Source organism: Pipistrellus kuhlii, unplaced genomic scaffold (assembly GCF_014108245.1).
Source record: "Pipistrellus kuhlii isolate mPipKuh1 unplaced genomic scaffold, mPipKuh1.p scaffold_m20_p_115, whole genome shotgun sequence".
Lineage (NCBI taxonomy): Eukaryota > Metazoa > Chordata > Mammalia > Chiroptera > Vespertilionidae > Pipistrellus > Pipistrellus kuhlii.
In genome coordinates, this window is record NW_023425422.1 from 79,201 (window position 1) to 95,044 (window position 15,844).

Consider the following 15,844-nt stretch of genomic DNA (forward strand, 5'->3'; position numbering starts at 1 on the left):
CACTGCTGTGACAAAGGCAGGTTTCACTCTGCTCCATGTCAGCCTGTCCTATTCCATGGTACTTTGTACTGAAATCCTTAACTTGACTGGAAAAGTTAGCTTCCTCAAATCTAATTTAACTTTGGCAGTATGAAAAGCAAAATTCCCTTACAAAATTGAAAGTCTTCTACAGCATTTAATTTTTTTTTAATTTCCTCCATCACCAATCTCAAGTTTCAGAACGACTCATTAATTTTCTTCCTCCCTCTCACAGAAGGCTAAATGCCACTCTGCTTCATGAATAAAGTAATCTGATTCCTGTTCTCTCAAATTCTCACGTAACTGAGTAATAATTCACGGACAAGTCTACAGTTCAAATGTCACTGGCGCACTAGACAAGTCTACAGTTCAAATGTCACTGTGGAACCTCTTCCACAGCAAAGCTCCGTGGCAGGAGTTCATCCTCTGGATTTCAGAGGCCCTAACAATGAAGGCCAGGAAGGCCTGCTGCCTTGCTGAGGGAGGACTGCAGAGCATGCTTCAAGCAGCTCAAGATAAACTATATTGATAGCTTAGTCATTTTTATCATTCATCTACAAATAGCAAAATGCTAATTTTGACATAACTAATAAATAAGTCTTAAAATATCGCTAGGTATAAATCATCCCTCTCAATTCATTTGTCTCACTGGACTGTTCTAGAACATAGATCAATGCAAATTCCAAATCTGTAATTTAGGGGTTTTCCATATTTACTCTTAAATATACAAAGAGATTAACTATTTTATAAATATTTTCTCTCAAAGACGTAATATTCATATATAATATCCGTAAGTAAGAGAAACTGTTACAAACCAACGTAAAGGTAAGTAGACCACAGTGCAGGGCCATTCCATTAACAAGGGCCCTGAGCAGGCTGTTGAAGTTCGCTCACGGCCTCCGCACAGCGCTTCCGGGCGGCCCGCCCACTGCCTGTGCTTTCCTTCAGGGTCGCTTCCAGGGGGAAAGGTCTCAGAAGAAGGTCTCACGACAGAGTGGACAAGTGGATTTGTTGCTCGACGTAAACCATTTGTACTGAAAAAGAAAAGGTTTTAAATGTTCAAAGAACTTCTCAGAGTTGTTACGTTACCTCTACATCTAAAGGTACCTTGAAACGATTCACTGAGAAAGGCGGGCCACTGACAGCTCCTCCCATTCGTCTCCAAACCACCACTCAGTGTCACTTACAAAGCTACAGTGTGGCTCTTCCCAAGGCTCATGCACACACGGCTGAGACCGGCCAGGAGCACCTCCAAGCAGCTAATGTCCATGTGCCCTTTAGGAAGAGCCAAGAGTGCCCTGGCTGGCATGGCTCAGTGGCTGAGCATCAACCTACGAACCAGAAGGTCAGGGTTCAACTCCCGGTCCTGGCCCTGCACATACTCCGGTTCTGGGCTCAATCCCTGGGTGGGGTATGCAGGAGGCAGCCAATGATTCTCTCTCATCATGGATGTCCTGTCTCTCTCTCCTTCTCCCTTCCCCTCTGAAATCAATAAAAATAATTTAAAAAATAAAATAAAAAGAGCCAAGTGCTCTGATGCCAGATGGCCCTCAGTTCCACATTTTTCCGTCCACTTCATGGTCTAGATCTTATAAGACCACCCGTTTGAGCACTGAGACCTGTATTAGAAACACCCAATGATCAAAATGCTTGCATACCATTTTCTTGCTACCATTTTCACTAACTTACTATTTACTTTGTACAGATTTTTAAAAACCAACTTAGTATGGCTCCCATTAACTACAATTAAGAGTTTATTTTTCATTGTTTTCTTTTCCAAAGTTAGATATCATATTTTATACAGAAAGTAATAAATAAGTTAATTTCTTTTCTTTCTTCTTCTTTTTTAATATATTTTATTGATTTTTTACAGAGAGGAAGGGAAAGAGATAGAGAGCTAGAAACGTCGATGAGAGAGAAACATCGACCAGTTGCCTCTTGCACACCCCCTACCGGGGACGTGCCCGCAACCAAGGTACATGCCCTTCACCGGAATCAAACCTGGGACCTTTCAGTGCGCAGACCGACGCTCTACCACTGAGCCAAACCGGTTTCGGCAGTTAATTTCTTTTTAGACTCACCAAACAGGCTGAGTGGAACTTCTTCTTGCATGTTCTACAGGCTTTTTTGGGAAGAGAATAGTTGAACCCATGGATGACTGAAAAGCAGATCATGCAATCTTCAACACCCTCAAAGCGTTTGTCTACATTATTTTTCCATAATGCTAAGCCTTCCATAATACTTCCATTCTGTTAACAAGAAGAAAACAGGAATATACAATGAAAACAATCAATCAGTTATTCAACTTCAAAAATTTTAAAGTTGACTTTTTAACTTGGAGAAAAGAAAGTCTGTGTTGCTGTATTCACTTCTTTTAAGTTTTATGAATATTGGTTTTCAAAATGACCACCGAAATTTTGGGACAGATAAATCTTTCCCCAGTGAAGACAGGATTTAAAAAAGGGTTTTGCATCAATACTTCAAGGTTCAGTCTCAGCTTGTTGCTTTATGAAACTCTTGCTAAGTCAATCATTTAGATTTTTTCCAAATTTTAAACTAAAACAATCATTTTATCTTCCCAGCTGCCGATTGGTTCCAGCTCTAAACATTGATGAATATATTTACTTTTTTAAAAGTTTTCTTTACTGTGCAATGTTCAGAATGTGTAAACAACGTTGGAAAGATTTATAGGTGTTTAAAAGTTAAAGGTCTTTAAAATACTGGGATTTCTATAATCTAGAAGTAGAGTTGAAATGTTAGACTAAGAGTAGCTTGGAGGACATTCATCTGTCTGGAATCTTACAAAAACAATTCCACTCCAGCCCTTTCCTTAATCACAATGTTTGTTCTGTGTCATTTATAACGTCAATGAAGTCAGATGGATTCCTCTCACACACCAGGGATTACCAAGTCACTCAGCACATTATCTGTGCCACCCAAGGGCCCAGGCAACCCATTTCCACCTCAAGCAGGAGACGTGTGTCGATCTCCTCCACGGGCAGGAGCCGCCGAGGGGCCCTCAGTGTGGAGGCCAAGTGTGTGCAGGGACAGACCTGATGGGTGAGGTAGGTGCTCAGCTGCAGCATCCAGTTCCGCCACTGCTGCACGGCCACGCCCACGCGCCGCCCGCTCTCCACGGAGATGGAGCCCAGCGGGTAATTGGAAGGCAGCTGTATTATCAGCTCAATGACGATGTCCTCGATGCTGTAAGTAGCCATCACTTCGCGAGTAGTGGCGCGAGCCTTCACCTGCACCACATGGACGGTGACATTGGTTTTGTCAAATTTCTCCTTTTTTCACTCAAAAAGCATTTCAAAAGGTTGACTATTAGCAGCCAAAGTTTTCATTCAAACAAAACGCAGGTAAACACTTTCACTTATTAGACATCTCTATTTCCTAAGCACCTGACAGTCGTCCCTCGGCACCCACAGGGGACGTAGCAGGACTCCCTGCCCGTGGGTCCACAGCCCTGGAAACCAACTCTGACTCTGACCCGAGGCTGCTGAGCCGTGGACGGAGAACCCACTGGTGAGGAGAGCTGAGTGTCTTTTGTGGTGGTTTAGGACATTCCAAGTGTATTTTACTGGGAATCCACTACCATAGAATGGTTTTTTTATTTTATTTTATTAGCTTTACCATATAACACTACTTTCTGCCTAAACAGACAGGTTAATCGTCACCGCTTGCCTTCCAGGGCATCCGATGCCACGCGTCTGCCAAGTCTCCCTCTGCAGCAGATTCTGAGTTTCACAGTACAACACGTACCCTGGTTCTGGTTTTCGTTCAGCATTGCAAATGCATGAGACACCAATGACCACCCTTCACAACTCTGCTCTTCTGACGCCCGAATTTCCAGCTAACACCTTGCACCGGCTCGAATGTCTCCTCCAGCTCCTCCCAGCTCTTCAAGCTTTAATAAATTTCCACAAAATTCCCCAACACCTGTTACATTCCCATGAGCACTGCCCAACCAGGCCTGCCCCTGCTCACAGCACTCCCCACACGCCTCAACCCCGGGGTCTCCAACAGCCCAGGTTTCTATCACGGTCAGAGCGGCTGCATAGAGGTAAGTCCACTGCCACCGCTTCCACAGGAATGGTCAGCGGCTGCACAGGACCACACACTGCAGATGATCGGGAGGCCTTTGCCAGCGTAACTGACCCTTCGTGGAGCTGCCTGCACTGACAGCCGCCTGCAGGAGCCTCCTCCCCACGAACTCAGTTCCTCGTCCTCCTCGGCAACTACAGAAATCCTCACCCCCAGCCTTGGGCTTCTGCCACTGTTCCCGGCAGCGAATGCCTTTCCACACGTCTCCCCAAACTCCTGCCCTCACAGCACCTTCCTCCATCGTCTCCCCTCCCTCAGCCAGTGGTCCTCCAGTGACCACACCTTCTCCTCCGTGTGCCACTTTCTAGTCTCCCACACAAACCGTGGTCAGTGTCTCCCCTCCCCTGACCAAAGGGCATGTCCCACAGGCCAGGCCCTAGTACTGACCACCTTGCTCGCACCCAAGCCTGGACCCGGATGCGTCCAATATATACTTTACCAGAAATTATGAATGTTCAGAAACTCCTTGGTGGGGCTAATGAGATTTTACCCGTTTCAATCTATGCTTTAGTATGAGAGTCGATGCACAAGAGTCAGAAAACACAGTAGGCAATTTCTGTGAATTCTAAATCAACGATCCCAATTGTGATACTTAACTCACTACAAATGTCAGCCACAATCATTTAAATCACCTTTAAATCACATTTAAAACACGCAAGACCACACTAACCGTCATGCCATTGAACAGCTGTGTGCTCGTCTGCACGGCGGTGATCTCTTGGGAAGACAGCACGCTGCTGACATACTTGCTGGTGAACCTGTCGACGATATTAAAGACGCGCTTCTCGCTGCTGTTCCACCACAGCCGGACCATGGCGGGCAGGTCCTTCAGCGTCATGTGGTAGACGGAGCAAGCCAAGTGCGGGATGTGGTACGGCAGGGTGGTCATTTCTGGGGGAGAAGCAAAGCCTGCTTAGCAACACGGATCTCACACACAGAATAACAGGCTAATTCGAGTACTTTCTCAGAAAACCCCAGTTCCTCACGGGAGGACTAGCGTTCCTACAACAAACAGTAAAGAAGCTGGGACTGTACCACATTAGCTTTTTCTACATATTTAAAATGACCCGTTACCACCGCAAACAGAATAAAAAGAAGATTCCAACTGACCCTGGAAAATCTGCCTGGAAACAGTGTTCTGTATTTCACACGAGGAGTCACAATGACAGGAAGCACAGCTTTAAAGGGGAAAGAGACGACGAAGGAGCCCCGCCTCCTGTGCTCCCAGTCTTCACGCGAGTCCTGGAACACCCACCTCAACCTCAGTCCCGCCGTGCTCTAAGGCAGCGGCCGCCACCCTCTCGGACCTCACGGACACCAGTGGTCCACGGAGGTCTGCTGAGTCTAAGGCATTTCCACATGATTCCAAGGAATCCATTAAGGTAGAACAGCCTGAGCCCCGGCTAAAACCTGAGCTCACAGTGAAGGAAGAACTTGTACTCATCTTTGTTTCCCCAACAGCAGACGCCTGATTACAGGCTACAAACCATCCTCACATGACACACACCTGTTTACAGAATAAAATGTAAGTCTCAACAATCTAGGCTTCAAAATGTGTTAAATTTTTAATGTTATCCATGTGAGCACGTGACAAGTACTGGACCTTGAGGGACAAGGAGTTGTCCAGATGGGTTCACAGGAAAGCCGGCCCAGAATTTAACACATTTTGAATGAATGTCCTACTCAGAGAAACATGGAAGGCTTTGCACTCAGGCCCCATCTGGGGCTCAGCTGTACCCTCAGGTCTGAACCTGTCTCCAGGAGAGTTCATTTGTGTGTGCGCACACATACCACGAACACACACACACACGTGCACGCACACCACTCACATACACATGCCAAGTACACACCACCATGCATGCACACACCCCCACCCATCTCCACACACACATACTGCACATACCACACACACACCACCACTGACCTCTGATGCTCAGCTGGACCTCCTCCGTGAAGAAGGTCTTGGGCTCCTTGCTCGAGAGCTCGGCGGCTGCCTCGGGGCAGGTGGGGTTTTCGGGCATGAGCCTGAACAGGTGATAGAGCAGTTTGTTTAAACTCTTGGTTTTCCGGAGGTACATTGAATACAGAGCCCGAAGCTGGTGGAAAGCAAAAATGTGTTAGTAAACCCCGTTTAGCCAAGATCAGTCGGTAAGAACAAATCGAAGTAAAACAAACTGCATGAGAACAGTAAGAAAATGTTTAGGGGACATATGTAATACTTTCAACAATACATTTTTTAAAAACCATTAAACTGAGTTCTCAGAGGAGTCCTGCAGAATAGATGCCACATCCCTCCTTCCCCGATGGGCCATGCGATCGATGGCCCTGCCTCCTTTCCGTGTCGACCTGCAGAAGGAGCTGTCGCTCCTTCACCACGTGACACGTGCTCTGAGGCCTCACCCCAGCAGGCTCCAGGAGGCACACCTGCGCTTGGAGCCCCGAGCGTGGGAATCCACTTGCCCTCCCCAGACGATTCACTCGCTCTCCCACGCCTTCCACCCCACAGGCCCTCGTCTCTGGAAACCTTGCTAGAACCAATTCCGTTTCCTGGCGGACCCGCCCCACCAAGACCCTGCAGCGTCCCTGCAGGACAGCACCGCCAGCAGCCCGCCTGTCGCTTTAGGATCGGGAGCTTCAGGGAAAACCAGGGACGGCCCAGGAGGGACGGCCCAGGAGAGCCTGCCCACGGGCACTGCGGGCACCTGTGAACCCATCTGGAGAACTCCTTGTCCCTCAAGGTCCAGTACCTGTCACGTGCTCACATGGCTTTAACGTGATTTCCTCCGTGCATCCGCAGAGCTCCTCCCAGTATAGATGCTGAGGGCTCAAATGCGGGGATCAAGCCATAGGGTTTCAAACCGATTCTTAAAATACGTTGATCCAAGTACCTTTACCATGAAGTATTCTGGGGGCACTACTCTGACCAAGTACCATGCTCAATGTTACCAACAGGAGGCCCGGCCATGCCGAGCCTCTCGGGACATGGTGAGGCACATTACCCTGGGCAGAAGCCCTCCTACTGAAAACCAACCAGCATCTCACCACCAGCGAAGTCAGAGCCGAAAAGTCTACAAAGTAACTGACCTGGTGAGCTCCCAGAGAGAGAGGAAAGGTGGGGCTCAGGTCACAAGGAGGCTCGGCCACGGGGAGGCACGGGCCACGGGGAGGCTCGGGCCATGGGGAGGCTCGGGCCACGAGGAGGCTCAGGTCACAAGGAGGCTCGGGCCACGGGGAGGCTCAGGCCACGGGGAGGCTCGGGCCACGGGGAGGCTCAGGTCACAAGGAGGCTCGGCCACGGGGAGGCTCGGGCCACGGGGAGGCTCGGGCCACGGGGAGGCTCAGGCCACGGGGAGGCTCAGGTCACAAGGAGGCTCGGGCCACGGGGAGGCTCAGGCCACGGGGAGGCACGGGCCACGGGGAGGCTCGGGCCACGGGGAGGCTCGGGCCACAGGGAGGCTCGGGCCACGGGGAGGCTCAGGCCACGGGGAGGCACGGGCCACGGGGAGGCTCAGGTCACAAGGAGGCTCGGCCACGGGGAGCGCAGGCCACGGGGAGGCTCAGGTCACAGGGAGGCTCAGGCCACGGGGAGGCTCGGGCCACGGGGAGGCATGGGCCACGGGGAGGCTCAGGCCACGGGGAGGCACGGGCCACGGGCTCAGGTCACAGAGAGGCTCGGGCCACGGGGAGGCACGGGCCACGGGGAGGCTCGGGCCACGGGGAGGCTCAGGCCACGGAGAGCGAGGCCTGAAGAGAAACCAAGTGATTCTGACACCAAAGTCAATGGTGCCCTGTAACCTGATTCCCAAGATACAAAGGTAAAGAGGCCACTCATGACCCACTGCACCAAGAGGTGGGTCCTGCCAACAGAAAACCCATAACTGAAAACGTGCATCGGCAAGGAGTGCCCACACGCTCTCTCTGAAGAGGACGTGCCCAGGAAGCCATCCTCCACCAGACTGACTCAGTCTACAGGAATTCTCCAAGTTGGTATCTGCCTTAAAGATGTTAAAACAAATAGATAAACTGGAGTGCATTTTCCAAGTGGACCTGAGGCTGCAGAATAACTTGGGCACAATTACTACTCTAGGACATTTCCCCACTTAGCGAGAACGGCAGGGTAACGTGGGTCGTATGCACACGCCTTCCTCTGAACGCGGCTTTAAATTGGCAGATTGGCCGAGGACAGTTGTCCAAGCTTCCCAGGGTGCTGACCTGAGAGGGAGAGGCTTTGAAGAAGGTGAGGATCAGCTTCCAGGTGAGGAGGTATCCCAGCACCGAGCAGAACTCCTCGCTCAGCGGCCGGATCGCCACAATCTGCCCCACGGGCACACTGCCAAGGATGCTCTCCAGCTGGTCCTCTTGCGTGTGGAGAAGGGACATCAGTGCTGCCGGCGGGGACCTGGGAAGCGGAGACACCCCACTTTCTGCACAATGCACCCTCAACGGCTGTCAGCATGCTTACTCTTCAGACGTTTCAGAAAAACCACTGAACAATCTCCTTTCATAGATTCACTTTGAACTCCGAATTTCACATAATGGCAATTATAGAAAATGAAAGACCCAAAATATATATCATTTATAGATGAAAACATATGTATTGTACATTATATATTTCATATTCATAAAAATGTAAATATAACATATATCACATGTAAAATATTTTTAAATATGTAAACTTTTAAAGTATATATCTAAAAGTTACTGGCTATAAAAATATGGACTCTAGAAGTTACCACTTAGTATTTAAACATCTGTTTCATCCTTCTGCTTTATAGATGGAAAAATCACACCCTTCACAAAGCTGAAATGCCTCAAGTCCCCTCAGCGACTGAAGAACAGGCTACCAGGTCCTGCCAGGTCGTGTCCGTCCTGTGTGTGTCCCCCCCCAGCAATGGGCGCCGAGACAGGCTCAGGAAGCTTAACAGTCACAGTCACGGCAACGCAGGCCCATGTGCTCCTCTCTGAACCTCCAGGTCACCTGGGAGGCTCTCTGCAGGAGAACCTGAGAGACCCTGGACCCTGCCCTTCACCTGTGTCCTCTGTGGCTCCCGCCCCTGCCCACCCCCACGGGTCTTCCAGCTTCTGCATGTTTTCCTCCACCACCACCACCTCCCACACTGGCCTTTCTCTACTTCAGGCTCAGTGGAGAGTGTTGGCCTGCAGACTGAAGGGTCCCGGGTTTGATTCCAGTCAAGGACACATGCCTGGGTTGCGGGCTCAATCCTCAGAAGGGGGTGTGCAGGAGGCAGCCACTCCATGACTCTCTCTTATCACTGATGTTTCTATCTCTTTCTCCCTCCCCCCTCCTCTCTGAGATCAATAAAAATATATTTAAAAAAAGAACATTTATTCAACACTGTATCCTCTCCTCAGCATTTTAAAAATATATATTTTATTGATTTTTCACAGAGAGGAAGAGAGGGATAGTGAGTTAGTATCATTGATGATAATTTTTTTAATATATATTTTATTGATTTTTCACAGAGAGGAAGAGAGGGATAGTGAGTTAGAATCATTGATGATAATTTTTTTTAATATATATTTTATTGATTTTTTACAGAGAGGAAGGGAGAGAGAGAGAGAGCTAGAAACATCAATGAGAGAGAAACATTGACCAGCTGCCTCTTGCACACCCCCTACTGGGAATGTGCCTGCAACCAAGGTACATGCCCTTGACCAGAATCGAACCCGGGACCTTTCAGTCCGCAGACCGATGCTCTACCACTGAGCCAAACCGGTTGCAGCATCCCCTCAGCATTTAATCAACACTTTGCACTAAATGAGTGTTCAAGTGATATTTGGCCACAAAAACTACCATGTGGCCTAGGAAATTTTACTAAACATTAGCAAACTAAAATATAATTAAGAAGCCGAAACCGGTTTGGCTCAGTGGTAGAGCGTCGGTCTGCGGGCTGAAAGGTCCCAGGTTCGATTCCGGTTAAGGGCATGTACATTGGTTCGGGCACAGCCCCAGGGGTGTGCAAGAGGCAGCTGGTCGATGTTTCTAGCTCTCTATCTCTCTCCCTTCCTCTCTGTAAAAAAATCAATAAAATATATTTTTTAAATTAAAAATAAAAAAATAAAGTAAAATAATAACAAATTAAAAATATATATATATATATAATTAAGGAGCAATTAAGATGAGAAACAATCCTTTTGGGTGAATTCCAGATTTCATGCACACCTTATAGACAGCTAAGAACTCCTGCTGAATGATCACACGCTCCACCGGGCAAGTCACTCAGGGCAGTTATGACACTACAACAAGCAATAAGCACATCATTAAAAACCTTACAAGGCTGGTTCTTCCTCTTCGTCTCCGTAGAACTTCAGATTATCCTGATCATACTGTGGCAATTCTGGCATCAACCTGCAAATCAGAACATTACTTTAAATTACTTTATTTTGAATTGTTTTAAAAATCATGTTTAAGAGCAGAAAGACCAATGTAATGAATGTATTTTTTAAATGTTCCCTGAAATAACTACCTACGGCCACGATTATCTAAATGTAAACTCCATGGAGAACACAGCGAAAGATCAAAAACCTGGCTTTCCTTAAAAAATGCATAGTCAAGTTTACTTCATTTTTCTGTTTTGTTTTGTTTTTTACTTTAAATGACTTTAAAAGTGTTAAAACTGAACATATATTCTATTATTTTAGAGCGCCATGACATCTATTCAGACTCTTACTTGTACAGCATGTGATAAACAGCAATTTGCACGGGCCGAGCTCTGAAGAGGAGTAACGGGGCCAGTGTGTTCAGTAAAGTCTGGAGATGTTCCGGCAAGTTTGTTTTCTGGCCGGCAATCAATCTTGCAGGGAGCTTGTGACCCAAAAGCTGATCCTTTGGGATGTATGTTAGTGTTTCACACATGGGCTTTAGCACAGCATTCTGAAAGGACGTTTCAGAGGTATCTCTGCTTTCTCCTGATGACAAAAAGAAACACACACATGCATAGCCCAACACAAAACGGGAAGCACAGCCTGACTGATTCACAGGTGATCAACTTCATTACAGAAAATGCACCTGGAAAACAAAAGAGCCCTGGCCAGTGTGGCTCAGTGGGCTGGGCATTCTCCCGGGCACCAAGAGGTCACTGGTTAGATTCCCAGGCAAGGCACATGCCCAGTTGTGGGTTCGATCCCCACGAGATTTGTGCAGGAGACAGCCGATCAGGATTTCTCTCTCATCAATGTTTCCCTCTCTCTCTTTAAAATCAATTAAGAAAACTATATTAAAACTTAACATTAGCCGAGACTGGTTTGGCTCAGTGGACAGAGCATCGGCCAGCGGACTGAAAGGTCCCAGGTTCGATTCCAGTCAAGGGCATGTACCGTGGTTGTGGGCACATCCCCAGTTGGAGATGTGCAGGAGGCAGCTGGTCGATGTCTCTCTCTCATCTATGTTTCTAACTCTCTATCCCTCTCCTTTCTTCACTGTAAAAAATCAATACAATATATTTTTTTAAAAACTTAACATTAAACCAACTATAACTCTAGAATCATGAACTGAATACATTAACATTAAATAATCTCAACTGTTCCATGACTTCTATTTTCCTCTTAAAAAAGGCAGGCTTGAGTTGTAAATCTATCTGTGCCATCTGGTTACTCCCACTTTATTTTTTATTATTATTATTTTTTAATATATATTTTATTGATTTTACACAGAGAGGAATTGAGAGGGACAGAGAGTTAGAAATGTCGATGAGAGAGAAACATCGACCAACTGCCTCTTGCACACCCCCCACTGGGGATGTGCCCGCAACCAAGGTACATGCCCTTGACCAGAATCGAACCCGGGACCTTTCAGTCCGCAGGCTGACGCTCTATCCACTGAGCCAAACCGGTCCCGGCTGGTTACTCCCACTTTAATCTGCAATGGCTTTCGATGCCATTTTCACCTTCCCATCGTGACTGAGCATAGGCTGATTCTCTGGCTCTGGTCTTCTCTTCTACTGGACTGTGTGACTTACAAACCCACAGATGCTGCTTGGAATTTTCTGACAAGTCGTTCTTACTGAATCTCACGATTACACCCTTTTTACTTGCCTGTAACCGTCACCAAGAGAGGTAAAAGCAAACTGTGGATGCCTAGGGAAAAAAACTCTCTCCATTCACTGACGAGGTTTGCAGGAAGCTGGCCGGCAGGGTCCGGTGTGGTGGAGGCGAAGAAAGCACTGAGCTCACAGGCCAGAGCACAGCTGACGCAGGCCAGCAGCTGCACCAGGGGCACCGAGCGCAGGGCGTAGTTCTCACGCGTCGTCTGGGAAACAGAACGAGCTGGTCAGCGGGCCTCTCCCAGAACAGCCACAGGGCCACACAGCAAAGTCCCTTCCCGTTCCCAGGGACCCTTGGAGAGTTTACATCCAAACAATGTTTAAATTAAAATACTAGAAACTGCAATCAACCCATTTATTCCGAAATGGTCTATTTTATTTTTAAAACTACAAAACAAAATAGCATCAATGACCACTTAGCAAGTGGGATGCATTAAAGACACATTTATAATCTTCCCGGGAGCCCTGCTGACTGGGCATTATTAAATTAAAATAAGGACACCGATGCTCAATGAGGTCACGTTTAAAGCCCCGGCCACAGCACACAGCCAACAGCGGGTGAGGTAGACACTCCAACCAGGGCCCCTGCCCCCTGCACGCTGGCACCCACGAGGATCTCAGGAAGACGCCGATCCCCTGGGTCGGAGACCTGAGGCCTCAGTTACTCTGGCAATACTGAGTGCGTTTGAAGAATAACGCAACTAGAACCCAAAGTCCAACCATCTTGTCGTGGACAGAGAGAACCAGGAAGGCTGGGCAGCAGATACTACATCAAAATGAGGAATGAGAAAAATAAAATAAAATAAAATAAATAAAATAAAATAAAATAAAATAATAAAATAAATAAAATAAAATAAATAAAAAATAAAAAATAAAATAAATAAATAAATAAATAAATAAAATAAAATAAAATAAATAAATAAAATAAATAAATAAATAAAATAAATAAAATAATAAAATAAATAAAATAAAATAAAAAAATAAAAAAATAAAAATAAAATAAAATAATAAAATAAAATAAATAAAATAAAATAAAATAAAATAAAAAAATGAGGGAACGAGGAGGCAGCTCAACAGCCTTGGGAGGTGGTCATGGAATGACAATGAACCTGTCCTTGAACCGTCGGCCCCTGAAACGGGAGGCGGCAGGAGTCCGTCCCCAAAGGCACTGGTCGCCATCATTACGTGAACGACACGACGGGCGGGGTTCGGTCTGCAGACCCCCGGCGCTCACCTCCAGCCAGGCCAGCATGGCGCACATGATGAAGTCCCACCCCCTCTCGGCCAGCGGAGGGGAGCAGCACCTCAGAAACAGGGAAAGGAACCGCACGATCTCTACGTTCAGTCCCAGGACCGCTGGGCTCGCTCCTGACAGGTCACTGTGACGAGGACAAAGCAGAGAGCAGAACAGAAAGCATTAAAGCATTCTACAGACCACATCCCTTTAACCTTACATCTTATGAACAAGCGACTGAAATGACCACCGTTCTACACTCTGCAGACTCATCCTGTTACTCTGCAGAGTTGACTATAAAATACACGCCCTGGTCCAGACTGTATACACGGAGGGAAATGGTATAAAGAATCACCCACCAACTGAAAAGAAAAATATCTTCATGGTCTTTCTTCCAGCACATTAGGATGTCCAGTATGCCATGCAATAGCTCTCCATCGTCTATGCTTCTGGTTTGCAGACAAGAATTTACAATGGCAAGATGTCCAAAACCTCCTAAAAAAAATTCAAAATGAATATTAACAAAATGTAAGTTATACTGCTACTATAATAAAGACTACTTTGAGCTAGATCAAAACTTTCTTGGAGCTGAAACTGGTTTGGCTCAGTGGATGGAGCGTCGGTCTGCGGACTGGACGGTGCCAGGTTTGATTCCAGACAAGGGCATGTGCATTGGTTGCGGGCACATCCCCCATGGGGTGTACAAGGGAGGCAGCTGGTGGATGTTTTTCTCTCATCGATGTTTCTGGCTCTCTGTCCCTCTCTCTTCCTCTCTGTGAAGGATCAATAATTTTTTTTTTTTTTTTTTAAGAGAAAGCTTCAAGAAAAAAACCTTTCTTGGACAGAGCGGGTGTTAGAGGCACCAACCTCTATGCAGTTGAAAATCTGCACATAACTTTCGACTCCCCCCACACTTCCTCCGCCCCATACCTGTAAAGAATTGGTTCCAGGACCAGCCCCCGCCTCACAGACCCTAAATCCTTGGGTGCTCAGATCCCCTGTATAAATCTGCCGGGAACACGCACTGCTGGCCTCTGCACCACAGGTAGCAAATACCCGGGCCACGCAGGGGAGCTGCACACTTATTGAGAAATGTGTGTATGAGTGGACCACCCACTTCACCCATGCATTTCCAGGGTCAACTGTGAATGCATCTCCTCTTCCTTCAAAGGCAGAGTTTTTGTTTTGTTTTTTTAAAATTTTCCTGGCAAAATAGAAGAGACTCAGGTACTGGGTTAACAAAAGTAGGTTTACAGTTGTTCATATAAAAAACAACAATGAATTAAAATAACACAAGAATAAACTCTGTTTAGCGTACACACAACTGAAAACCTACTTCTGTATAACCAGAAATAACTGATTTTCTAAGAACTAAATGTCTTTGTCTCATCAATTTGGCTGAAAGAACAAAACCGGTTGTCAAATACCAACACATCACTCTAACCGGTTTGGCTCAGTGGATGGAGTGTGGGCCTGCAAACTGAAGGGTCCCAGGTTTGATTCTGGCCAAAGGCACATGCCTGGGTTGCAGGCTCAATGGCCAGTGGGGGGCATGCAGGAGGCAGCCGATCCATAATTCTCTCTCATCATTGATGCTTCTCTCTCTCTCCTTCTCCCTTTCTCTCTGAAATCAATAAAGAAATATATTTTAAAAATATAGCAAAATAAAATAAAAAGTCTCCTTTTATAAATTCATTGGGACTTTCAAGAACAACCCAGCCAGTGTGGCTCAGTGGTTGAGCCTTCACCTATGAACCAGGAGATTGTGGTTCAATTCCCAGTTAGGTCACATGCCCAGGTTGCCGGCTCCAACCATGGTGCTGGAGGCAGCCAATCAATGATTCTCTCATCATTGATCTTTCTCTCTCCCTGTCTCCCTTCCTCTCTGAAAATCAATAAATGTGTATTAAAAAAAAAGAACTTTAAAAAAATACAACAAAAGCTGTTCCCTCTTTTGCCTTTCTGTGCTCACTCCCTGGCTGACAGTGATACAAGGCACTGCTCACAGAGCTAGAAGCAACCAGAGGGTCTTGTGGTTGTCGGTCTTCCCTGAAGTCCTAGCACTTCTGTCCCACACACGGTGACAGACACTCTCCACAGACACTACTCCCACTGCCCATCGCCTTGTCCTGTAGCAGAAACATAAACTAGGAGTCAATCAGCTAGACTTGGGTTCAGATATTAAGAGACACTTGTTTCAACTCAAGCAATAATTAAAATAACAGAATATTTACTATCAGGAAACTAACCATTCGTTTTGCAAAGGTCTTCCCTGGCCCAGGCCCGAAGGGCAGACACACACAGAGCAATGAATTCTTTCTTGTCGTCCTCGGGCAGAAACGGACAGAGGCTTTGGATGGTGTGCATCTTGCCTTCCGTTAGGGGGAAAAACCTGTGTTCAGAAAAGGTGTGAATTATATTT

At 46.8% G+C, this 15,844-nt stretch overlaps 1 protein-coding gene across 2 annotated transcripts in view; it reads right to left on the reverse strand.

The window, feature by feature from the left end:
* Positions 1-712: 712 nt before the first annotated feature.
* The window catches only part of LTN1 (listerin E3 ubiquitin protein ligase 1), a 48,166-nt gene continuing 33,034 nt past the window's right edge, over positions 713-15,844 (reverse strand). Inside the window, exons 19-30 of one of the 2 annotated variants that reach the window (XM_036432660.2) lie at positions 15,672-15,814; positions 13,782-13,917; positions 13,423-13,567; positions 12,181-12,394; positions 10,818-11,055; positions 10,421-10,495; positions 8,338-8,524; positions 6,050-6,221; positions 4,796-5,016; positions 3,072-3,266; positions 2,100-2,267; positions 713-1,052 (exon numbers count right to left, since the gene is read on the reverse strand). In XM_036432660.2, coding sequence (XP_036288553.1) covers positions 990-1,052; positions 2,100-2,267; positions 3,072-3,266; positions 4,796-5,016; positions 6,050-6,221; positions 8,338-8,524; positions 10,421-10,495; positions 10,818-11,055; positions 12,181-12,394; positions 13,423-13,567; positions 13,782-13,917; positions 15,672-15,814 — 1,957 coding nt within the window. In that variant the 3' untranslated portion in view covers positions 713-989. Of the gene's footprint in view, positions 1,053-2,099; positions 2,268-3,071; positions 3,267-4,795; positions 5,017-6,049; positions 6,222-8,337; positions 8,525-10,420; positions 10,496-10,817; positions 11,056-12,180; positions 12,395-13,422; positions 13,568-13,781; positions 13,918-15,671; positions 15,815-15,844 lie in introns of those variants that run through there. The other variant, XR_004987033.1, reaches the window with a different exon arrangement.